Source organism: Lutra lutra, chromosome 4, assembly GCF_902655055.1.
Source record: "Lutra lutra chromosome 4, mLutLut1.2, whole genome shotgun sequence".
In the NCBI taxonomy this organism is placed as follows: Eukaryota; Metazoa; Chordata; class Mammalia; order Carnivora; family Mustelidae; genus Lutra; species Lutra lutra.
The window spans coordinates 57,984,740-58,011,389 of NC_062281.1; the positions used below are offsets into that span (position 1 = coordinate 57,984,740).

Genomic DNA, 26,650 nt, shown 5'->3' on the forward strand with positions numbered 1-26,650 from the left:
TGATATGGAGTCTCGCTTTAAAATTACTGTTTTTCTTATTTAGCTAGGTTTTTCTCTTGCATTTTGACCAACAGAAATAAACTAAAGCATTACCTTGTGTTTCGTTTCTTTCGTTTTACTCTACAGATACAGCTAACTCAGAGATCAGTTGTAGACTTGGCTTTGCAAGAACTCACAGGGAATGTTTAAATGTAGGTAAAAATAGTTTTCATTAAAAATATACATGACACTGATGATGTAGCTGTTTTATTATATTTTAAATTACACTTTGAACTTATAAAATATTATGAATATTAATAATTTAACAACTAGTACTCCTTTAATACATTCATACTTTAAATATCCCAAGAAAGACTACCCTCTTCAAAAGTGCCTTAACCGATTCATATGAATAACATACCTAGAAAATACTCCAATGAAGGAATTCAACCCAACAAAATATTCCTTTATAAAAGAAATAGCAACAGAGAATTTATTAGGAACTATTAGCATATTTTTTACTCTTATAAAAAAAAATTGATCATAAGTATGGTATGACTTACAACTATCACATTAATGAAAAATTAGTCCCCATATTCCATTTGAAGGATGCTAATTACAATTAGTAATTCTGGTGTGGTCAGATTTATTTCTGTGATGCAGAAATATATATTAATACTAATTTTATTGTATTTTGAACATTGTTCTACTTCACTGATACTGCAAATATGAAATAATGGACTTAGCTACTTTTGAAACTCAGGTTCTTTCAATTATATTTGAAATGAAATGTTTGCAGACATCTACAGATCAGTGACTGAATGAGAGAGAAGTCAGCAGCTCCCACAGTCGCTCAGACCCACAGACGCCCTGGACATGTTCTGCTTTTACTAACGTCTAAATCATAGTGTCCTACTACTAAGAAGCTAAATCTCTACACTTATACAGACTCAGCTGTAACTTGGGGAGGAAAAAACCAACTCTTTCCTGAGTCAGACAACGGGCTTCTTTCCCCTCTCCACACCTCCAAACTTGACATTCACCTATTCAATCCTGTAGGACTCCCCCCAAACACTAACCTACTCTTGTTTTGCCCAGTTAGCCGTACTCTCCTCTCTCTGTTAAAGGTCTTACCACTTGGTAGCTCTCTGAATCCATATTCTAGGATGATTCTTCTTAAACTTACAGTGTCTGAGAATCTTAGAGGAAGTATGGACACGCTCCTCCGTGGGAAAATGCATACGTTTGTACACTCAGGAGATCCACCTTCTGTTCCTTTCTGAAGCTTATTATGGATGTCCTAGGTGTCCATGGACTCCAGATTGATCTCAGCCTCAGGAGAAGCTTGGCAGTAAAGGATGATGCTTAAGAACGCAGCCTCCAGGCAGACACATGTAGGCTCACATCCCAGCTTCTCATCTGTCTGTAAGACCCTGGGTCAGACACCTGACCTTGTTAAGTCCCATCCCCTAATCTGTACAGTTGCAGGGAGAATGGCATCTACCTCACTGTGCTGTTGTGAGGACTGAACAATAAGGTGGACAGATAACATTCCTTGCTACATAGAATTTCAGGTATTATGGAGCAATAGAAAATGTAGGATTTTATACATGGCATATTGGCTGTTTGTATGTTTCTCTGACCATCTCCAAGTCAAGGACCATGCTTTAAGCAAGTTTGGATATCCCAGGGTATCCTTTAAAAAGGCTTTGAAAGTGTACTACTGAGGCAAAACTCCTTTAAAAAAAAACCTAAGAATTTTTGCAACAACATATTATATGAACCAAGTTTACAGAATCAATGGATTTGCATCAGAGTTGTAAACTCTTCAGTCATTATCTCTTTGTTCATGTGGTCACAAAGCATTCCATTGGCCACAACTAAACCAGTTCCTTCTCTTTAAAAATAATACAGATGGACTTCTTTGGGGGATGGTTTTAATATTGCCTGTCTGCCAGGGAGGAGACTCCTCAAGGTCTCCTTTGTCCTTATGATTCCAAGATGAATTGGTTTTTCCAGAATCTTCTAACTCAATTATTCCAGAGATAAATTACTTTTTATTAACAAATAGAAAAACAAACACCAAGCTCTCCTTTGTCACTTTGAAATTTGTTTTCTCCCAGTTACACGGAAGGATTTCTAGCTCTTTCTGACACGCAGTACAAAGATGCACATGGCCTAGCTTCACGTCCCTTTATTATTTCACAGACTTCAGTAAATTCTGCTCTTATTCTTCTCCTTTCGAGATTTATTAATACCAGCTTTTAGTCATCTGTAAACCCATCCATGCTGGCTGCAAGCATTCTTGTTACACTGATCTGGAGCTTTTCAATCTGTTATATGTCTTTTAGGGTGAAAGGTTCACATCTATAATATTTCTGTTTTGTTCATGCTGATGCAATAGAATTTTATAACATACAACAAAACCCTGGAATCTCAGCAACAGCATATGTAAAAGCATGTCAGGAGAAAAGGGCAAACCCAGAACCACTGTGAAGACAGCGCCACAGAGGCCTCGTCCTCTAGTCACCTACCCCATGGGAGCACTTTTCCAATTAATTTGAATAATATGTCACTGAAATTGAACAATAGAAATCATCTTTGCTCTCTAAACTCATGAAAATTAGATATTTTGTTCAAAAAGTAAAAGGGAGGATGGTTAATTAAAGGTTTGCCGGAATCATTTCAAGTCACAACTCCCCACTTCGCAGCATCTCTTCACTCCCCACCAAACCAAACAAAATATTATTAGAGCAGGATCACTGTTTCAGCCTTAATCCCACCCATTTATTGGCTAGATTTATTTAAATTCTTACCAAAAAAAAAAAAAAATTAAGCTTCAAAGCAAGAGGGTTGCACCATATTTCTCTAATAATTTCGATGTTGGCTATCATTGCAATTGCACTAAATCTGTAGGGTGAGGAATGTAGTAAAGAATAGAAAATGCTTCCAAAAATTCTTCCCAGTTACCTTTTCATTATGTATACTTGTTCCACTAAAAATTTCTTAATAAAAACAAATGTTTTCTCTAATCAAACCCCTTAAGAACCACTAACAAGAGCAATTTCAGGAAAGGAGGTGAATGTACCCATGCTTTAGCATTAAATTATCTCTGACCTTGAAATATTACCATAGGCAATGAGGTCATATTCATCATCATAACATTATTTGGAGGTTAAGTCTCTCAAATAAAACTTACATTTTTCTAAAACCTATGAGCATGGTGGGAAATCTTCTAATCATCAAAACCAGAATCACTTATTTCAATAATTAATAGAACTAGTTGTGAATATGAATATTTAAAGAGTCAACACAAAAAGACCTAGATGATTCAAGGTAATCACTTCCATAACGATTGGGGGGCTCTCCCAGACTGTGTTAGTAGTCACTAATAACCCATTTCAAACCTGCGACTTTGCAAGGGCCTCATTTCGATGGCCTAATAGTGTCAGGAGCAGATTTCAATGTAAATTATTAAAAAACCATGATAAAGGCCAGTACTGCCACCTGCATTGAAAAAGTGTATGCTCTTCCTTTCATCTCTTGATTAACATGGGGCTGACTTTCCAATTTGTGGATTAACTATACCTTTTACTAGTTCTTTTTCACCCTCTGATTTCCTGCCTCTTGGCCATTTCTTAGCTCATTTTCATATCCCCCAGAGGGGAAAGAGAGAAAATTAAACTCAAACCTATGGAATTTGCTCTAATGAAAGGAAAAGGAAGAGATTGGAAACCCCTGGCTAAAATGAGGTTTGGGGATTTTCATACTTGCCTGGGTTCCAGTTAACCTTGACTATCAAGGAGCTCCATCATATGAAGTCATTTATCCCTCACCTCCACAAGACGATTTAACTGTGACCACGGTGGGAAAGCTATTACACCATCCAGAACTTTTCATAAAGTTTCTTAACAAAATTACATGGAAGAAGATAAATGAATACAACTCTTGAGACACATATACAGAAGATGCGAAATTTCAGAGGAAAAAAAAAGAATTTAGAGCATGTATCTGTTCCAACTTCAAAATCATTCATACATTGTAGTCAAGAAATGGGGCATAACTGCTTAGAATTTATTAATAGGTTTCTGCTTATTTACTGCTTTAACTGATAAAACATCTCGGCCCAAGTCCCTAAAGGGTTAATGCTGCCGGGTGAGTGGAATTCATGAGCGTAATCCTAAACAAGTGAGGTGAAGTTCTATCAGGTCTATTTCAGCGTATCAGGGATTACCGATAGCTGTCTAATCCTGCTGAGCCTCAGGGAGGAACGTTCTATTGTATTTGAAATCCTGGCCAGGAAAGAACAGAAGGTTAAATGGGTACCTTGCTCTGTAATCAAATATCACAGGCACTACTTATCTATTCAATGAACAACTGACGTAGAAAATCAATTAAGAACCAGATAGCTTCTTAGGAATTTTTACCCAGAAAGAGGCAAGATTTTTTTTTTTTTAATGAGTTTATTGGATAGGTTTTAGAGAAAAATACCACAAATTCTGGAGCTTCTCAAGTTGTTGATCTGGTTTCTAAAATATGTCTTGCCCCATACTCTTTAGCGCTTTTGTACTTTTTCCTTGTGAAATGGGGAGCATTTCAGGAAAAAGATATCACACTGGAACATAGTTGAGTAAAAGGGAAAGCCATGTAAAATTGATCCCCATAAAACACTGTTAAATCTGATTAGAAGTTCTGAACAATCATGCAAATATATATTATTGTTTCTGTTGAGATGATTTAAATCTTTGGCCTCTTCTCAAACACACTCTTCAACAGTGCATCATTAATGGAAACATTATGAGCATGGGTTGAGGGGGTAATAACAGTGACCACAGCTCTAGGGACCTTTGTTCCCAGCAGGAAGAGGTTCCTTTTGGTGGGCTGAAGGTTAACACCCCTGTGTCACCGCCCTCATCCTCTACCTATCACTCTGGGTAGATGTCACAGTTCATGCACACACACAAACAGGCTGACCTGGCCAGTTCTCCTGACCTTGGACAGGCCTAAGATCAAATCTAGTTATTAATAATGGGGGAAGTCAAAATGCAATCTTCCAGACACTGGAGAATCGAGCTAGAAAAAAATGCAAGAGGCACTCCTTGTCAATAAGAAGCATCATGATGCTAAGGGTTAAAATGGTCCTGAGCAAGAGTTAAGATAAACTTTTTTTTTTCTTATTCTATGAATGCTATTGCGAGAAGTTTGCTCAGGGCCTTTATATGCCCAGCTTATCTGTCCTTACACTTTCAATTATTTTTGGACTCTTTGCTTTATAAGAATTCTTATAAGGTAATCCATTTGCAGGCTAAAGCAGATATAATTGGAAAAAATATTGCCCTTTCATAGCCATGGAAGATACTTTACAAATGGGATGAAATACTTTTAATACCCTCATTGTAGTTCAATGTGCATATAATTTTAACCATGCGTTCTCATTCTCTGTAATTGTTATTCCCTATAACTTTCTCTCAGAATATAGCCATAATCTAGGCTAAAAAGGGGAAATATGAAAAAATCATTTAAATGTCTAGGCAAATACAAAATGTGCTATAGTAATAAATGCATTACTCTCTCAAACCACTACTAAAATTAAAGAGGGAATTTAATCTAATATTCCTTCCATAATTTATACAATCATTTCCATGTTCCCAGGTTACAGGCCTCTTGATAAGAGAGTTATTTAACCTTCATGATAATATCAACATTAAAGATTTGGCCAAAATCTCTACTACAGGACTACCTATAGCTCCTATAAAAGTCCATTTGGAAAATCATCATTAACTTTTAAATTAAATTTTGATTTAAGTACAGTCCCCAAACAACACAACTACAGAAAATGCACTTTTTCAAATCCTGGGAAGAATTTTTTTGTCTGCACTACACATGTAAATTTTTAAAAAGCAATAAAATCTTTCTTTCTCCTGTTTTTTTTTTTTTTTTTTTTTTTTAAAAAGGATATCCTCGGGGCACCTGGGTGGCTCAGTGGGTTAAAGCCTCTGCCTTCGGCTCAGGTCATGATCTCAGGGTTCTGGGATCGAGCCCCACATGGGGCTCTCTGCTCAGCAGGGAGCCTGCTTCCCTTCCTCTCTCTCTGCCTGCCTCTCTGCCTACTGGTGATCTCTATCTGTCAAATAAATAAAATCTTAAAAAAAAATTTAAAAAAAAAAAAGGATATCCTCTTTGATTTTTATTGTCTGCTGATCACCAAAAATTATTTCTTTGAGAATGTATCTAGTCTAATGTTTCTTAATTTCCTGCATGATGAACTATCCTTTTCAGCTCTCTGTGAAGGTCCACTCAAAGGCTTCACACCAACAGGCACGAAGACTTTACATGGTATGCAGAATTATGTTACAATAAACTGTCCCTCTCCTTCAACCTTCTGGTATTTTATATCAGTTGCTTCCTCAAGCAACACAAATCCACTAATGCTTTAATTTGTGACACTGCTAACTGGTATTAACAGATTATGACTATGAAATGTCCTTGCATTTATATCAGCACAGAAGGATGGTATGTTTGTCACAGTAGAGTAAAATGCTTTAGGTCACACAAACATACAATACGGTACTATGTCTTCTACCTAAGCACAAACCTCAAAAGGTTTTATTTTATAGTGCGTTTATAGTACCCTAATGTGTGCTCACTGAAATTTATCCTTAAATAACCAAAAACCCAGGGCTCACCCTAGGCAAGGCAGGAAACTTCTGCCTTGATCTACAAGGATCAGCAGGGCTCAAGTAACTGGTCAAGCCAAAAATATTCGCAAAATCTAGGGATAATTTTCTTTAACCAAATCACCCACTCATTTTATTAGCGTGACTCTTTCAGTCTGTGGGGAGGGAGCTTGTTTTATTTGGGTCTCTCATGGAACACAGGCTACATGACCGGTGGGACTCAGATACAGTTTGGGATTGTTAGCTTACAGTATATCCACATTTAAAAATATAGTTCTTGTTCAGAACAGATTGATTATTTCGAAGTGATCTATAAAAAATGACCCTCCTTTATGAAACAGACAAAGATCCAGTTTTTAACTTGCTGGTTACTAAATAGAGTAACTTTTCCAGAGTAATGTGTTATGGCAATATAGATTCTGTTGCTCATGAAATTGGACACCATATTTATTTGCTTCTTTTTAGCTTTGGTTGTCATTGTAGCTACCAGTATGTATGTATTAGATGATATATTTGGGAGAAAAGAAAAATATGGGATATCATTAGAAGAAAATTGTCAAATTATAGAACACACAATACACGGTTCTCTTTTATAAACAGGATAAAGAAATAGACACACATCTATATCTACACACCCACACACGCATATACCCCTCACATACACACACGCATACCTCACACATACACACATTTATATCCATATGTATGCAGAGAAATAGAAAGAGAAAATATACACTATTATGAAGTAAAATGCCAAAACAAAACTCGGAATCTGCCTTCCTAGAATAGCAAGAAAATGAAAAATTGCAGAATCATTACAGTGAGCTACAAATGAGCATCCAACCCAGTGGGCCTGTGGAAGTTGACTCTCCTGAGACCTATAAGATTCCTTTTCAGAAAAGAGACTATATATCTGCTGCCTGGGGATATCTTCATGTACAAGGAGAGTGGATTTCTGCAACTATGATGAAGCAAAGCATGATTCCAAAAATTTACAAAAAAGATATTCTTACAAAATTCAACCCAGGGGCCTTAGATTTTTTTTTTTTTTTAACTGACTTTTGGATTCTGGAATAGTTTCTTGTCCCAACAGTTCACTGAAGTGCCAGACCTTCAACAAAAGAACAGCTGTTTTGTACAGAAAGATTTTCTTTATAAAGGTTTGCCATTTTTCCTACTGAATCTTTTTTTTTTTTTTTTAATATCAAAACATGTCAGACTCTTGTCCTTAGAGGCAAAACAATGAGCAAGATTCTGCAATGCCTTCCATGATTTCCCTGGACAGAATATGCAGCATTGGCAGACTCTAGCAAAATCCTAGCCTGTGAAAGGAGGGGCATCCAAGAGGACATTAGAAGACGTAGCTTCTCTTCTGAACATGGGAGGAACAAATGTGAATGGAGCTGAACTTGATACGATCACCACGTTCACTATCTTCTCATGCATCTGTAGATCTCCAGTGACCTTCAACATCTTCCAGCCCTGAGATCCCCAAATCACAGAGATTATCAAGATCATCTCTTTGAATGAAGAGATTCCTGGATGTATCCCTAAAGTGCATGGCCTTGGAATTAGTATGTTTTAAAAGCTCCAATGAGTCTAATGATTAGCTTCCTCTCATCCAACCTTCTAAACCATATTCTCAAATATGTCAATGGGATGTGCAGCCATCTCTAGCATGCCTTTTCACACGAGCCTTTCATGACTCCTAAAAGTTTGGAAGGGCTTGTACTATGATAAAATCTTGGTGGTGAGTGCCTTTTTCTGTATGACAACCAACCTCTAGTAATGTCCATTCTGTTCAGCCACCAGCTGTTCTTTAAAATACCCCAATGCAGTGTCTCATTCAAATTCTCCACTTGTTTCTAAGATTAGAAGAGTCTGACTTATCAATTACCTACATACTAATAATGCAAATAAGTATTCCAGACTTTTAAAAATCTGTATTATTTGGGACGCCTGGGTGGCTCAGTTGGTTAAGCAGCTGCCTTCAGCCAGGTCGTGATCCCAGCGTCCTGGGATCGAGTCCCGCATCGGGCTCCTTGCTCATCGGGGAGCCTGCTTCTCCCTCTGCCTCTGCCTGCCATTCTGTCTGCCTGTGCTCGCTCTCTCTCCCTCTCTCTCTGACAAATAAATAAATAAAATCTTTTAAAAAAATAAAATAAAAAAATAAAAATCTGTATTATTTGTTTACAATAGTAATTAACTATTGCTTTGCTTAATACATGATTATGTGTTTAAGGCGTATCTCCTCCACTAAAGTGTAAGCAAGACTTGTGTCTTTCTTGTTTGATGTTATATCCTAGTCCCTTTCATGGGGCCCAACAAAGTGGGCTCCCAGTAAATGAATAAATGAAACGATTAGTATCAAATAAATAAATAATACACAAGGGATTAAAGGATGTAGTTCAGCTGCTTAAATATGATTATTACCCTGTTTCCTGTTTACAAGAAAAATACATAAACATATATTTGTGAATTAAACAAAACAACGGAAAACTGGCAATCTGATCTATGCATAAATACGTCAGTGATTTAAGATAAGATCCTTGTTAAAGCTACAGACAAATTCAGCTCTGAGAACCACAGAAGTGAATGTATTTAGACCAGACCTCAAAGACCATTAAGTTAGTGCTAATTTTTACTCATAATGGTAACTCAGAACCCATTTTACAGATGAAACAATTGTGGTACCAGCCTAAGGGCAAAACTAAAATCAATGCCAGACACGGAAGCTTTTAACAGTCACGTTTCAGCTGTGAGCTCCACTTACTAGTACTCATTTGCAAATTCACACTTGGCAGACTTGGAAACTGGTATTTAAAAGTGTAATACACAGCTCCTTTTCTGCAGGCAAAATTCTAAGGAAGAATGGATATCAAAGTTAAAGCACACAAAAGGATACACAAATAGTTTTTTTTATACGAGCTATATTTACCCATGTTCGAGTTGATGAGTATAGCTATATTCCTTTTGAAAGCAAATTTCAATTGAAGGCCAACTGTAGAGATAAACTTAAGAATGGCTTTTCAAGAATGACAAGTCCTAGATATAATAGTGTAACCAAGTGCACTTATAGAAATTAAAAAGGAAAGTGTCTTACCAATAATAAGAAGAGCAGAAGCTATCTCCAAGTACAAAAAGCAATGCCCATAGACTAGATATGCTGACAAGACACGAGTAATATTTTCCACATATAAGAAAAGCTTTCATCTCAGAAGGCTTTTTTTAAAGCTAATTTTGTACCTTAATTAAGATCTATAGAACTCGGTGGAGTGATTTTTTTTTTCTCTCCATTTACTAATATATTAAATAAGCCAAAGAAATGCTTGCCAAAAACCACATAAAGAGTGAGAAAGTCTCAACTGGACATTTTAAGACAGAAAATGCCTACCCTTTCTCTTCTAAACTTTCCTTAAGTTACACAGAAATGCACGGATAGATGTAGACACAGATCTCAGGAAAGACAGCTGTGCATTGTTTTCACTGTCTTTCTCCGACACATCATCCACACCTTCTCACCACCCTGCACCCTCAATTTGGTAATAATGGGAAGGTATCAGAAAGTGAGACCTACCTTGTCATTGCTTATTAAGCTTGTTAGTATTCATAGACATTAGGGCTGACATAGGCAATTTCTGTTTTTACTGTGTTTTAATCTCAAGAAAGCAGCTCCAGAGAATCTTTTAGCATGAGATAATATGGGAGCTTATGTTTTCTTGTACAATTTCTCCTTAATTTTTTTTTCATAGTAAAACAGAAAGGAGAAATTATACAATGTTATGTTCTAACAGTAGGAACACTAGCAGCCCAACCCCTGACCTCACTATACCCATGTCAATAGGCTTTATGAAGATCAGAAGGTCTTTGGAAATTGAAAACTTCAAGGAACATTAATAATTGCTGAATAAAATAGGATGATATCTCAATAGCTATAGATAAAATATTAAGACTATTTTACCAGTAACTAATTAGATCAGATATTTTTTAAAAATTGTATTTCTGCCTTTATACCTACAAAAAGAAAATCCTTCTAGTTAGCCAAAAAAAGGTACCAACTAATATTTCAGTTTATCCATTATGAAAACATAAAAATCACACTCACAAACATCACATAGGTGAGGAGGGAGGGGAAAAAGAGAGCAAAAACTCAAATTATGCTGATACTATACATTATTTTTCAACAATGGGACAACATCTTTACTGGTGTGAAAGCAAACAACCACTCTCTGTCAAAGTTCTGCAAGGCAGGAATCTAATTCTTTCTCCCAATACCACAGGAAATCTAAATATTAACTTTCTAGATGACACAAAGGAGTAAACATTGCTAAAATGTGTTGTAGAAAGTACTAAAAATGTCTCTGCAAACTTCTGGAATTCAGAAAGGCTGTTAAACAGGGCAAAATCACAAGTGAAAAAAAAGCACAAATAAAAAGCATTATATATTTTCTTCTAAAGACTGGTGAGCTCCTTGAGGACAGGAACTGAATCATATACCCTTTGTGTCTGTCTTACTCACCTAGGGTCCAGCACAGCATGTTTTCAGTGAATGAGAACAAATAAGCATTTGTGTATTACTAGAACATTAATCTAACAAAACTCCTTCAGTAAATTTAAGTTATCATAAGATATTCCAATTTTGCATTCCCACAAATAAGGAGAATTCAGTTCTAGATATTTTTCTTTTCTTTTTTTTTTTTTTTAAAGATTTTATTTATTTATTTGACAGACAGAGATCACAAGTAGGCAAAGAGGCAGGCAGAGAGAGAGAGAGAGGGAAGCAGGCTCTCCGCCGAGCAGAAAGCCCAAAGCGGGGCTCGATCTCAGGACCCTGAGATCATGACCTGAGCTGAAGGCAGAGGCTTTAACCCACTGAGCCACCCAGGCGCCCCAGTTCTAGATATTTTTCAAAGAACATGCTATGAACCAAAAAAAAAAAAAGAAAGAAAGAAAGAAAAGAAAAAAAGAACTTAAGTATATACTGTTACCAGCGATTTTTTTCTAATTTGCTATCCCAAACTTTCTCAATCTCTATCTACCTCATAATTACCTCTTTTTCTCTCTCAGGAGATTCACATCCTTCTCAAAGATTGACAATTATAGTTACACTATCATTTCCATCCCTTCTGCCACAAACAAGGCCTTCCACTCCAGGCATCCTTCTCAATGAAAGAGCTCTGTTGTGACACAATGGCCTGTTGAAGACCGTAGGTGCTGGAACCGGTCAAAATGAGTTCAAATCCTGACTCTGTTGTCACTCTTACCAGGTATGTCATGTTGGATAAATTAAGCTTTCATTGCTTTAATTCCTCATCTTCAAGATGGGCATAATAATAGTACTAATCTAATAGGGTTGCTGTTTGACTAATCTAATAGGGTTGCTGTTTGATATAATGAGTTAATTATTTTTTTAACTTAGAAGATCATTATCCACCACCTAATAAGTGCTCAGGAAATGTTAGTGTTAATTTCTCCCCTGAATTCATTGGCCAAAGTAGAGCAGAAGATGCATAAGGTTGGGTGATTGGGGGGAAAAAAAAAAGAAAGAAAAGAAGGAAAAGAAATATTTAAAGAATTAAAGAAAAGGAAGGAGCTGACCAGGTACAAAAGAAGAAGTAACGAGCAGAAATGACAGTGAAGTTGACACAGTGATGGCCAATGCAGCAATGCCACTCTTGGATGAATATCAAAGAGAAACAAAAACATATGTCCACAGAAACACTTGTCCACAAATGTTCATAGCATCGTTACTCCTAATAGCCAAAAAGTGGAAACACCACCAGCTGAAGAGAGGATTAAGAAAATGCAATTTATCCATACAATGGAAATCCCATGATAGAAAGCTAAGAAGGTGGGTGAGAGGATGGGGTACCAGGGTGATGGGCATTAAGGGGAGGGCACTTGATGTAATGAACCCTGGGTGTTATCTGCAATTGATGAATCACTAAATTGTACTCCTATAATATAGTATATGTTAAGTAAACTGCATTTAAATAAATAATTAAAAATAAAATAAAATAAAATAAAAAGGTATGAATACAGAGACACACTACAATATGGATGGATTTTGAAAATATTATGCTAAGTGAAAGAAGTCAGTCATAAAGTGCCACATATAGTATAAATTCCATTTATATGAAGTGCCCAGAACAGGCAAATCTACACAGACAGAAAGCAACTTGTGGTTGCCTAGGGCTGGGAGATCAGGGATAGGATTATTCAGGGGTGGACTAAATTGGACAGGATTTCTTTCTGGAGTGTTGAAAATGTTCTGAAATTGATTATGTTGATGGCTGCATACTTCTGTGACTAGTCTAAAAAAACTCCATTTCATCGTGGGGTGCCTGCCTGTCTCAGTCGGGGGAGCATGGGGCTCTTGATCTTGGAGTTGTAAGTTTGAGCCCCACATTGGACACAGAGATTACTTCAAAAAATTTTTTTTAAAAGATGAAATATTTCATTGTATAATTTAATGGTTGAATTGCATGGAATATGAATTCTATATCAATCATATTCAATAAATATAAATTCTATATCAATATATATGCAAATTTTTTTTAAAAGCCACAAAGCAGAAGACAACATTCATTGTACTGTTCACATGGTAGATTTTGTAGCATATAACTTTAGTTTCTTCTGTTTCTGATTTAGAACTGACTTCTTGAAACTTGTAGTCACATTTTTCTATATAATGTCCTGCTTAATTATTGAGATTGTTGTCTTATTCCATCATTTTTCCACTGTGGACATCATCCATTTGATTGGCTTAAGAAGTTATTTGTTCTGGTTACCCAGTTCCCTGAGTTTCAAGGATCATTCTGAGTCTAAACGTCTTATGGTATCTGTTGTAACTTTAAGACAAAGAAAAGAATAGAGCACTAATTAGGTAGGCATTCATTTGAGAACAGCTTTGCTTTTAAAGATAATTTTTAAAAACACGTAGTGCTTAAGGCTTTGTGAAAAGGTATCTGCTCCAATGGGGGACTAGACCCTGCCTTTTTTAAGGAGAAAAAAGGCTTAATGTGCTCCCACAATTAGTGAGGCCATTTACTTTTTGGAAACCTATCACTTTTACCAAATCATATCCTGTTCCCTGAACCTTTGATTAGTCATGTGTATATACAGAACTGATTTCAGTGCTTGCTGACGAGTCTTGCACAACATCATCAAAGGTTTATTATCTCTAGAGACTGAGAACACTTACAATGTGCAGGAAGAGATTTCTGCCATTTACTTAAAAACGGAGTAAGTGGGTATTAATGATTAACTCATGATCTTCATCAATTTTTTAAAAACAAGTCTTCGTATACTGTATTCTTCTTTCTCTCTTATACACACACACACACACACACACACACATATGGATGCATGCAATTTTTTCTACAGTTTGAATAAAATAATTATAAGTAGGTGTCCCTGGATATGTACTGAAAACATTACTGGAGTACTGGCATTTTGCCTTTTCAACTACTTAACACATGAGACCTGAATATATCCACATTTTTCTTTTTCTTTTTAAGATTTTATTTATTTATTTGAGAGGGAGAGAGAGAAGCAGACACCCTGCTGAGCAGAGAGCCAACATGGGACTAGATCCCAGGACCCTGAGATCATGACCTGAGCCAAAGGGAGCCACCCAGGTGCCCCTATATCCGCATTTTTCTACACCCATTGATAAAGGATTAAATTGTTCACTTTTTGGAAAAGTGTTAACATGTATATCTATGTATGTATATATGTATATATATGTTAATTTCAATGTACTTCTGTATCAATGATTTTCCAGTAAGTTATCAAGCCATCATAATTAAAGGGGTAGCCATAGTTCTACAAGAAGGCAGGGCAGGGGGTTATGGGGGAAGGGAGGGAAAAATGAAACAAGATGGGACTGGGGAAGTAGACAACCATAAGAGAATCCTAATCTCAGGAAACAAACTGAGGGTTGCTGGAGGGGAAGAGGGTGGGATGGATGGGGTGTTGGGTGATGGACATTGGGGAGGGCATGTGCTATGGAGAGTGCTGTGAATTGTGTAAGGCTGATGAGTCACAGATCTGTACCCCTGAAACAAATAATACATTGTATGTTAATTTAAAAAAAATAAAGAAAATCTGACTAATAAGCCAAAAAAAAAAAAAAAAAAAGAAGAAGCAAAATTACCTAGTACATGTCATAAAGACTTATAAGTAAATATTATACTTGAGGGTCTATCTGGAAACATGTATCTAAAGAATTGTCTACAAAATTAAGCAATTAGGAACACGTTTTTGCGTTTATGAGTTAAAGATGGTAATTCTATCCTCTGTGTTGAGAATGAGCACTCTAAAAACTAAGTAATTCTTCATAAATCCCATCTTGGTTTTTCTAATATTTAAGGAATTACAAGAGCCAATGACTGTATTTCTCTGAAAAAAAGTTATTTATGAATTCCCCTTGGGTCTATTTTTCAGGAACTTGGTTATGAGTTTGGTTATTTGGTTATTCTCCTCAGAGAATACTCATCATGGAAAAACTTGGTAAAATTGTTCCATCCAAATAGGGTTTTTAAAATTACTTAATGTGCTAATAAAAATTATAATAAACAAAAAGTAATAATAACCCAGAACTTGCTTTTAGCCAAATTATTTCTCAAAGGACACTGAGGGGCCTTGGTTTAAGAAGTATGACATAGTAAAGAGGAGACAGTTTTCTCCCTTCTAAAGCACTGTGTAATATAGATTCACCAAACAAACCAAATTCTAAAATGTATATTCTGGTGTTTGCATCATTCCTATTTTGGCATGTTAATTTTATTTTTTAAAACAACACTATTTATTTGATGTGAAAATTAAGAATCCTCTTTCCCCTCCCCATGTCTGGTGTCACTTACTACTCAGTGGTAAGTGCTAATAGATGTTGAGTTTAAAGGAGATGCCTTGAAAACTGACTCTCTTTCAGAGGTGATGGCAATCAGACTTGCTACCTGATTTCTCACAGTTGAACAATGAATGGTTTTAGGCCCTAAGGATATATGCTGGTGTTATTTTCAGGCATGCCAAATGAATAGCTAGAAATATCTGAAGCCTTTGAAAGGTACTACGCATTATAATTATCAGACTGTGTTTGCATGCTTTACACACACACCAGTTACAGATATTGGGAGACTCCGTATTGCTAACAATTCTGTCATTCCCAAACAGAGACAATTCTTGCTTTTCAATAGAAGAACATTTCATTAATGAAAGTGGTCAACTGCAACAACATTAATAACTGACACTTTTTTGCAGGAAGAGGCAGCCAGGTTTAGGAACGCAAGATTTTACTCCCAGCATCTCTTAAGTTGAGTCAATGAGAATAGTTCAAAGGAGATTTGGGGCTTTACGTTGGAATCATTAACAAAATTTCAAGGAGAGAGAGGAAGGGAGTGCATTAGAAACATACAGTAGAGGGGTGCCTGGGTGACTCAGTGGGTTAAGCCTCGGCCTTCAGCTCAGGTCATGATCTCAGGGTCCTGGGATCGAGCCCCACATCGGGCTCTCTGCTCAGCAGGGAGCCTGCTTCCTCCTCTCTCTCTGCCTACTGCCCTGCCTGCTTGTGATCTCTCTCCCTCTGTCAAATAAATAAATAACAAATCTTAAAAAAAAAAAAGAAAAAAAGAAAAAAAAGAAACAGTGAAAAGAAAATTTCTGGAACCTTGTAACTAAAATGGATGAAAGTAAGAAGTGAAAAATAAAAGCAAAATAATAATAATAATAATTCAAAACAAGATTATTTTTTTAAAACTAAGTAAGTAAGTAGCAAGTGAATAGGACTCCCTCCAGTAGTTATAAGGATGCCAGGAAAAGGGAATTGAGCTCTGGGCAGAGAGTAGACTGTGCTTTAGTTGTTCCTGTTTAGGAAGTTAAATGCTTAGGGAGGCACATTCCCTCTTTCAGGTCAGCGGGGTACCATTTAGTACATTACTGCTGAAATACCCTGGCGACCTGAATGAATTAATGCAGCTTCCAAAGGTGCTTAACTTGCAAGCATTGAGAGCTCAGGCACTAGAAGTGATAAATATTCTATTAGTTCTTTCTATTTAATACACCAAACACCCAAAAATGCCAGCAAAAAGAAGTTTCTTTAAAGGGAAAGAATTCTGCTGTGGCAGGAGATATTCAGGCAACAATTTTAACCAGCAGTTTCTCCTTTCAGCTTGTCGATGACCCAACAGGTGTTAAGTTCATCATTCTAGCTGGCTGTGTTCACACTGGCCCGCTCTTGCGTCACATCACATCTGCAGTGTCTTTAAGGGAATCTGCTCACTTGAAAGAATAAGAGTGGGCTCCGAAATGATTAAGCCCTAGACAAAATTGTTATGTTTGCCTCTGGCACTCTGGCCTTCCTTTTCCTTTCCCACTCTCTGCTCTTCCTATCCTCAAGTGCAATGGAAAGTTTTCTTATTAACAGAGCCTCATAATGTGGGCTAGAACTCCAGCACAGGTCCTCACTGTTTGTGAGGACTTGAGCAAGGCATTTTGTTCTGAATCTCAATTTCCCATATGTCAAAATTGGAACAATAACACATAACTGTTAGGAAGAGTAAAATCAGATAATACAAATGAAAAGTCTAACTTCTTATGATTGTTGTCAGCCTATGTCCTCTTTTTAAATAGATAAATGGATGTCAATTATCCATATGGTTTTACCTTTGACAGAATATTTGGCAACAGAAGAAGGGATATTATTGGTAAGATATCTTCCCAGTATCTCATCAATCATACATAGACAATAAATTGCCAAATCTATTTATAAACGAGGCTCTTCTTGACACAGAACACAATCATGGATGAAAAACTCAATATTTTAAAACTTTAAAAGCTTCCCTCCCAAACCTGAGTTAAGCAGTACAGTTGGACCTATCAATAACTCATTTCTTGCCATCTTCAGCTCTGCATTCCACTAATTTTATCAGCAGATAACCAGAGACATAGAATTTTTCAACTTTAACCTTCCTCTACATTACTCTTTAAAAGATTGCTTAATGGGAAAACACAACCTTGACATTTATTCTGTAAGCAACAAGAAGGGAGAGTTGTGTATTCTATGCTACCTAATGTTTCCAGTCAAAGAAGGGCTTTAGGAACATCTGAATCAATAAAGTATTGTGTGTATGGCCCAATATACTTTTATATTGACATGTACATATTTAATATAATACATATATTATACTCAAAGCTACAAAGGTATTTTTCCTTAAAGATAAGAAAACTAGAATATTAATATAAGGTTATAAAACCAAGTGAAACAAAATGTTGCCACATATAACTGTTATTATCTAGGATAATAACAATCTTGTCCTTGTAATAATTTTTCTTGAAGGAGAAAGAACTCTGACTGACAGTATTATAAACTGAACTCACGAAGAGTCTTCAAAAGTCAAACTAAATTAGCATCCTGATCCTATAAGGGGGTTGACTGACAGTGTAATCTAACGTTTTGCATTCTTTATTAAGTGGTTTTCTTCTTCATTTTCTAGGTCATACATCAGTAGCATCATCCTCACGTATGAAGAAACCATAAATGTGCCAACTAATAGAAAAGCTCTGTACTGCCTTAAATTCCCACCATGACCCTTGTCTAAAACTGATCAATAAAGTCTTGCAATGCAAAAGAACAACAAGAAGTCAAGATGATCAAGTGACAGTGCCCTACAACTACTGATGACCCAACAGAGCAGTCACACTCGGTCCTTTGACCAGCCACTGTCAAAGAAAAGCTATGAAGTTTTGAAGGCTAGTGTATGGGGTTCAAACCTTAATTTTATTACTCTCCCTGCCACTGGAAGAACAGAGTGAGTTCAGAAGCATCACCCTAGAGAAATGGCTTACACCCTACCATATTAATGGGACACAACTTCCATCAACAGAGACCATGAGCTGGCACACAGTAAGTGCTCAATCAATGCTTCTGTATCTACGAGAAGTATAAAACTTGGGGTATCATTCAGGTATTCTGCAAACAGAACACCAGCCTTTGGGCCCCTACCAATCCCCACATTCCTCTGAGGTTATAGGATCTGTGACGATGTTTCCTCATAGGCTATAGGGGGCTGGGCCTCCATCGCTGCTCTTACTTGAGTAAGTCTTATCGTCAAGAGCTCTCCTGAAATACACTGATAATTTGGGAAAAGTGCCTTTTAAGGCTTGAATTATCTGAATAATGAACAAATCTCCACGTCTAATTGAACTCAGCCTGCGCATAGGCTCAGACTCAAAGCAAACTTGGTAAAGCATTTCCAGTAGAACTCAGGCAGGCCAGATGTTCTGGAAGCAGAACCACGGTCATTATGCACATGCCAGCTCCTCCTCACTCCACCCGGGGCCAAGACCCTTTCAGCAGCACGAGGCCTGGTTAACATATGACTCTGGCTGCATTACCGCGTGGCATCCCAGCACCCATTTGAACATTTCAGCAATTTTAAACAAGCTCCACTGACAGGGACTATTACACTGAAGCCAAAGAAGCACAGAGGGAGAGCACATTAATTATGAGGTAACACCTTTGTCTGCATTACCTAAATGACCTCGGGGCGGGTGACGCATCAGCGATTTACTACTTTTGGTTAAACCATACCTACACCTCACATGAGACAGAATGAACACAAGTTACACAAAAACCATAATATAAGTCATAAAGTATGACTTGACATGGTCCTGAAGTGAACTGAATAGTAGTGTCAAATTTTTTACTGTGTTTCTGAGATGAGAGGCTGTTTGATGTGTGGGGGGCAGTGTGGGTTCGGAAGGAGGTAAGTGAGGGAAGCTCTCAAAGTGGGGCTCTGCCCAACCCAATCCCCATCCCTGACAACATTACTACACCCTCTCACACATTCGAAAATTTATCCAGATTGAGCAGTTCCTTCAAAACAGAATGCACCCAGGGAAAGACTTGAAAGTCATTTACACCTTTGGCTGCACTATTCTGCTTTTATGAAAAGGCTTCTTTCCCCTTAATTAAGAGAATGCTAGTTTTCTTTGGGGAATTAGATGGGTAATCTTGCAACATGGAGCACTTCCATGAAGAGAAGATCCAGGTGGGATAAAACAGTAAGGATTTCAGAGAAACAGAGAAGAGTGTGCTAGCGTGTGCCTGACGTGTTGGGAGATAGTAGCGCTGGTCAAGGAAAGACACACCAAAGATAAAATGGGAAGGTTCCTTTGTACACTTGGCTTTCTCAAAATTTTGTCTGGGTTTGTTAACAATTTCACACACTAAAAATCACTTTATCAGTTCTGACATGGATGTAGTAACTTGCTAATGCCTGGTCTAAAGTAATCCTTTTAGGGGCTGACGTGCATTAACATACACATTTTATATTTGGATAGACAGATTTTTAGTGATTTTTTTTCCAGGGGCGTACAAAGGGGGTTCTCAGTTCACAATGTAATATAGCACTTGCCACGGGAAAGCAGTGGGAAAGTCCCTATTTGTGCTGGAGTAGCCGTCCTGTAACACATAGCTACGCTTCAGCAAATGTCAGGCTTAAAAACAGAAGGAGACGTAGCAGATAGGGTTGGCCAATTACACTGCGATCTGAAAACACCAGTGATTTATTAGTTGCTATTAGCTAACCAGCTCCTCTCCATTTGATCTGCGTATTTATTAGTTAAAAGTATTATGGAAGCACACATTATTGTTCCACCACAGAAACTGTTTTTTTTTCAACCTCTGCCTTGTCTTTTCATATGAGAACACAATAGAATAATTTGAGTTGTGATTACTTTTTTAAAAAGAAATCCTGCAACCGGAATTAAATTTCACAGTGCATTTCAACCTTTAAAGAAACATAAATCTGAAACTAATACCAAAAAGTATAAAAAATTTCCATATTCAGGTTAATGTTTGGCAACAGAAAAGAATAACTTTTGTTTATCTCTGAAAACAGCTTTCTTCATCTAAACAAATGACTAGAATAAGATTAAGAAAAACCTGTTTTGGTTTCTTAGATACACACACATATTCCAATTTCCTTCTGCACAATGACTTTTATGCAAATGCGTACCACACAATCTCCTGACCTCTTTTACCATCACACCGGGACAATGACAGTTCAATAATTGAAACGGTACATATCTGGTGTATTTGATTTTAAATTGCAAAGTTGGACTCAGGCCTATTGAAATGAAAATGCTTGTGATTCTTTGTTAATTCCAAACTGATCGGGTAATTATTTCCTACTAGTTAAAAAAAAAAAATGTAGGCAAAGCTAATTATTCTGTTTTTTATTTCCTTGCCACATACTTTTCCCAACGTGGTTCTTTGCATTCTCTTCTGTGACCCTCCCCCACACCTTGATTTTAGTTCTTAACCCGGATGCTTTCATCCATAACATGGAAAATGAGAAAACTCCAAAAATGTTCCTTGGGGGAATGTTACACTAAAAGTTACCTAGGACTAAATCCCACGTGTGTTCTTTTGCTCACCATGGAGACAAGAGATTCATTCACTGTTCTCAGCCAATTTGAAATCCAAATATGAAAATAGCATTATAGAATTCAGACAGACTATTCTGCTTCACTACTAGCAGATGCAGGAAGGAAAAAGGCTGGTATGATTAAGCTTTTGACTTTGAACCAGCAAAGCTGTGAACACCTCACTTAAAAATACATATAATATTATAAGAGCAGCTGACGTGCAGGTGTGGCAAGAGGATTTGCAAGCCCTACCTAGGATGGGGGTAAACCAATCAGCTGGCTGGAAAAGTCTTGTCTGTTCTGAGCCAAGAATAAACTTAACTGTAAAACTGAAATATGGCCAAAGTCGCATTTGTTCTTCTGAGGCTTGAATATGTAGTGCTAAGTGGTTTCCGTTATAACTTTTTACTCAACTCTTTAGAAAAAGTTGGGGATCATTTAAGGAGGAGACCGATTGTAATGCATTTAATTTTTTTTTAAATGAGGGTTGGAAGTAACAAGGCTTCTTTAATACTTATCTCAGGCTATTTACTTATTCATCTTACAAATATTGAGGATGTATTCTGTGAATACCAACTGACAAGAATTTGTAGAGGACGCAAAGGTGTGAAGTTAGAAGAGTATAATCGAATCCAATGAAGCAGTTAGCTAAGAAACACTGCCTTCGCATCATCTCCAGATCTGGATGTTGATGTAGGTACATGCACGCGCACACTTTACCTTACGACACTGACTGTAGCTATCTATGCACTCAGTATTCGTTAATTTCACTTAAATACACTTTTATACATGGAAGGGGAAGATTAGGGGCAATCTGTAGTTTCATTTTATTGTTTTAATTTCCTAGACCAATTTTGTTTCACCATTAAAATTTCTGGAGGAAATATCAAAATTGAATAGTGCTCAGGGCTTCAGAGCATTCTGCTTGAAGAAGTGAGTAAGATTTCCTTACCAATAACAAAATTCATTTTTTAAAAAATTCTAAGGAAAATAATACTGCCAAAAAAATGAATACAGCTTTGTTTGTTTTTGCAGTCATCGTTAGCAATAGACATAAAGGTATTCTTTTTTGAGTCCATATGGAAAGATCATCAACACATTCTGCCTCTGGGTCCTTTGCCAAAATACCATAACCCGCAAGCCTTCTACCTTAAACATAAAAGGAAAGGTGTTGTTCTGGTCAAATAAAGAAATAATTTTTACTAGCATAGTCTAATGTTAAAGCTGCCTAAATCCTGCCAAATACATTAAAACAACATCTGTAAAACAGATTTTCATTAAACTGATCAGTTTAACGTTAAGCAGCTAGGCAGATGATGCTTTTACGCTAACCCTTAACCTTTAACCTTTAACCTCCTTAAACTGAAATAAGGACACCCACTTCTTTTCGTAATACTGCTCCAGGTTGACAATGCAAGAAGTAAAGTGGTCTATTCAAATTGAATGGACACATCATCACATTTAGAGTGTTATGAATCGATATGTTGTCAATAACAAGGAAAGCTGTTTGCTCACAGCTCTGTATTTGTCTTAAAACTGCTACTTGTCACTTTCCCTTAAAGTCTGAATAATTCACGATGCAAAATGATGTAAATTAAACTCCTAATGAAAATGAATTTTATATAGGAGATTATTGTCTAGTCATTAACTTAGAAACTATTTTAAGTCTAATTTTAATATTTTAGCCCATTATAAACCATCATTTTTTTTTTCCAGGCCCAGGCCAATTTGTTAGGTTCTCATTTAAAAGCAATTAATGTTACTTATGAAGCAATTTCATTTTGCCGACACAAGCCAACCAAGCTTGCTAATATTCTCATTACTACACTTGAAAAATCCTCTATATCTGACTCAGTTTCTGTAAATCAGTTTCGAAAAGGCACCCTCAACACACTACTACTCTGGAGTATTTTTCTAGTTACTACTAGAAATAATGAATGCCCCTTGAAGGATAATATAAAATAATATAGTTCGATTGTCCAATACCCAGTTTCAGTAGCTCAAATATTTATCTCCTCAATCTTCTTTTAATTCAAGGTAAGTTTGTTTGAAGTATGTTTTTGTTTGTTGGCGGACCATTATTTAGACACTAGCCTGCAAAGACACTTGAGCATTTAAGAGATAAGCAAATAAAGAAGAGGGAGGACAAGTACATTTTTATATGACTTTATAACATTTTTAAGGGAAGAGTACATTTACTCTTTCGCTCTGGGATCTCAAGCTCTCTCTGCTTTAAAGCCTTCTTTATAAACAAGCTTTTATCTCATTTGGTTGTTACATTCGAAGGCAATATCCAACACCCCCTGAAAAGAAACTTCAACACTAACTCTGACACTTAGCAAATTGCTCTGCAGATAGTGAGGGAGATCAACTCATAGTCAAGGAAAGGATGAATAAACTTAACAGCCACAGATACACACACGTTTAAATAATCATCAAACAATTAGATAAAACAACCTTTCCTGAGAAAATAAACTAACACTCTACCTTTCTTTAGCTTCCCACATGAGATCAATAAAATAGAAAAATTTGTACATTTATATCTTCTATTCACAACATGTTAATTTAAAGTGTTAGAGGAGCTGCGTGAATATAAACAGTTCATGAATATTCTATATAGCTCCCAGGGTCGAGATCTATTATTTATACAAACCTAATGTTTGTTTTTTTCGCCTAGGTATTCTAAAAGTTTTAATAGGTCAGGTATCAACAGGAAAAAAAAAAAAAAAGAGTCGACAACTGAATGGTAAAGCCTGTGAATTATAATACAATTAATCCTGTATATTATATTTCCAATAGCATTGACTTAGAAGCTTGCCATTTTACACTGGGCTGCTACTCCTCTCAAACTGTGTAACCTAAATCTAACGCTTTCGTTATTGATCCACAGAGCACTGATATCACAGGAACAGTGTTACAGATTCTCACGCCACATCCACAGGTTTTTATGCTTAGTACGTCAATCTAGAATTTGAACTTCAAGAAACAACCCAAACTAACAGTGCTAGCGCCAATCCAAATAAATAATTCTAGCACCTGATCTAGAGATCCACAATCTGCCCTTTTTGCTGTGTGTTTATAGTTTGAAATAGTATTAGAAAAGCCATAGGTATTATAATCGCTGGTTGACTCCTGATAGTATAGTTATCACTGATTTCTAGTATAAATCAATAGATAACACTTACACAATGGATTTTGTAATCATATTTACAGCTTGTTACAATGACCAATGGTTTGCAATATTTTCTGAATTTTAATAATCTCTAGACAAAAGAACTTTTTAATAAGTTACCAAGTTATTCATCATAGAAATGAATCTGTTACATTTGTACAAGAACCAAGACAATCAAGCCAATCCAGTAAACAAACTCACAAAATAAACTAACCAGTAATTAGGGTTTAGAAAAAGTCAAGACAAGTTGTGTAATAAATGGTGCTCACCAGTTGCACATATTCATCACATCTGCATAGTTCTTTCCAGTAAAGATAAAAGTATATTTGCCATTTAATGAACATTTTTATTTGCGCCACACCCAGTGGAGGGAATAAAAACATTACTAGCTGGGAAAGGTCATGCAAAAAACAACTGAGTTAAAGAGAAGACTTTCAACTGATGCTAAGGGAGAGTGTGTTTACTCAAAACTTACAGAAAAACAACGGAACACACACACACACACACAGTCTAGATCGCCCCTGTTTGACACCAAACAAAAGACATTCACGAAGTGGCACAGTTTTTGTCATCTGTTCCCTATAACCATTAACACTTTGCCAAGAGTGATGCTATGTTTTTTTTTTTTTAATTAATCAATAAAAGGGGGATAGCAATATTATTTTATATGTGAAAATGCTCAGAAGGTTATTTCTGGGAAGCCAGTAAAGCAATCCATGCCACTGAGATAGGTATAAAAGGGACATATGGCAAATCTTTTAAATAAACTCTCCAATTACGTGTATCTCACGATACGTTTAGTCATGTTAAGTAGAAACTGTGTACCTTGCCCTTCTATTTCTCTCTCTCTTTTTTTTTTCCTTAACTTGCAGATTCGTGCTCCAAGCTCTGAAACAGTTAATCCCCTTTCTCTACTCTGTGCCGACGGAAATGGATGTCCCTGCTTACCTTGTAGAGCTTCAGGGCCGCCTCATGCCTGTGATTGGTGGTATGCAAGCGTAATTTATCCACACTGTTGGTGTAGTAGTCACAGGCATTACATTTCAGGTGAACGGGGTTGCCAATGGCAATGCACTTCAGCCTCCACTCATTGTTTTTGCCCCCTTCTTTAATGTGAGCCACCAGTTGATATTTCTGCATATGTTTATCAGTCTTGCAGTGGAGCTGGAAGTTGGCTTTGAGCTGAGTGTTGTAGTTACAAAGCTTGCACTGGTAGATATCTCCAATGACAGCCCTCCATTCCTCTTCAGGGAGAGAGCGCTCACTGCTCACATGCACACTTAGGGCCTCCAGGCTGTCAGAGGTGAATTTGTTGCAAACCGCACACTGGAATAGCTTCAGCGTTGGGTCACTGATATAAGGTGACAGTTCTCCTGCAGTAAGGAGGGACAGGTCATCACCCATTAGCTGACCACTGGCAAGCCGGATTTCAGGCGGCAGCTCATTATTTACTACAGGAAAAAAAAAATTAAAAGGAAAAATAGAGACTAGAAAACACAGCGCACACAAAGGAATCTGTAAAATAAAGTCTTGACAAGGAATGTGCTTTCTCTAGAGCTTAAACTATAAAAAGCTGTAATAGGATTGAATCAGGATCAATTACAATCATCCCTTTCAACTTCTAAATTCCCTCATCAGAGAGCTTTAATTACTCCTACTGGGCGTGATGTCATTCCGAAATTTGTATTTTCGAGGGCAAGAAAGTTGATCAATACCGTAACAAAACAGTCATGTGCTTGCAATTTAAGAGCCTAGATAAACTTACCTAAGCACTAATTGTTATTTTGCAATTTGTCTAAAAGCTTGATGAGATTTGGCTAATACTGCCCCGGCGCCTGTAATCTACCCTCCAAATACCTGGGATAAGGTAACGGTATTACTGTTCGTCTAATTGTCTTCAATCACAGACATTAAAATATTTTTCAAAATATTGAATTAAAAATCACGGTATACCCCTTTGAAGCTCGAGTCTGATATTTTAGGGGAAAATGATTGACTGACGCTCCAAGCCTTGTAAGGCACAGCTAATGACAGTAGGGCAACTAATGCAAATTAGCATTCCTTAATGAAGGTGCTGAATGAAGAGGGAGTTTGCTGACTCCTCTTCTGCTGCCCTTCAACCCTTAACTCCTTCCTCTCTGGAGTTAATTCAGGTTTGAAGCAAGGCACAAATGGTTTCATTATCCAGCTGAAAGAGAAAGTCCCTTCTAGTAAACTGTCCCCAATTTGTTGGCACTGGCCACTTTATCTGGGTGTATCACGCCAAATCAAAATGTGATTAGAAACTAAGAGCAGCGCAGAAAAGCAGTAAATACTAACCAAGTCCTGGTGCCAGAGCGGCCGCAGTGGCCGGATCCAGCTGGAACGGATTGATCATCAGCTGTGGGTC

The 26,650-nt window shown here is 36.9% G+C and overlaps 1 protein-coding gene and 1 long non-coding RNA gene across 7 annotated transcripts in view; one reads left to right on the forward strand and one right to left on the reverse strand.

Annotated features, from left to right (window-relative positions):
* ZFHX4 (zinc finger homeobox 4) overlaps nt 1–26,650 on the reverse strand; it is a 183,218-nt gene that overhangs the window by 130,828 nt on the left and 25,740 nt on the right. For 5 of the 6 annotated variants that reach the window (XR_007126731.1, XM_047726624.1, XM_047726620.1 and 2 more), the window contains 2 exons: nt 26,581–26,650; nt 25,210–25,712 (listed from right to left, as the gene is read on the reverse strand). The exon at nt 26,581–26,650 is cut by the window's right edge and continues 2,563 nt beyond it. Coding sequence is in view for 5 of the 6 variants with exons in the window: in XM_047726624.1 (XP_047582580.1) it covers nt 25,210–25,712; nt 26,581–26,650 (573 nt within the window). In the remaining variant the exon portion in view is untranslated. The remainder of the gene's footprint in view (nt 1–25,209; nt 25,713–26,580) is intronic. The other variant, XM_047726623.1, reaches the window with a different exon arrangement.
* The window catches only part of LOC125098149 (uncharacterized), a 21,479-nt gene continuing 13,802 nt past the window's right edge, over nt 18,974–26,650 (forward strand). Inside the window, exon 1 of the long non-coding RNA XR_007126736.1 lies at nt 18,974–19,167. This is a non-coding gene — a long non-coding RNA (uncharacterized LOC125098149). The remainder of the gene's footprint in view (nt 19,168–26,650) is intronic.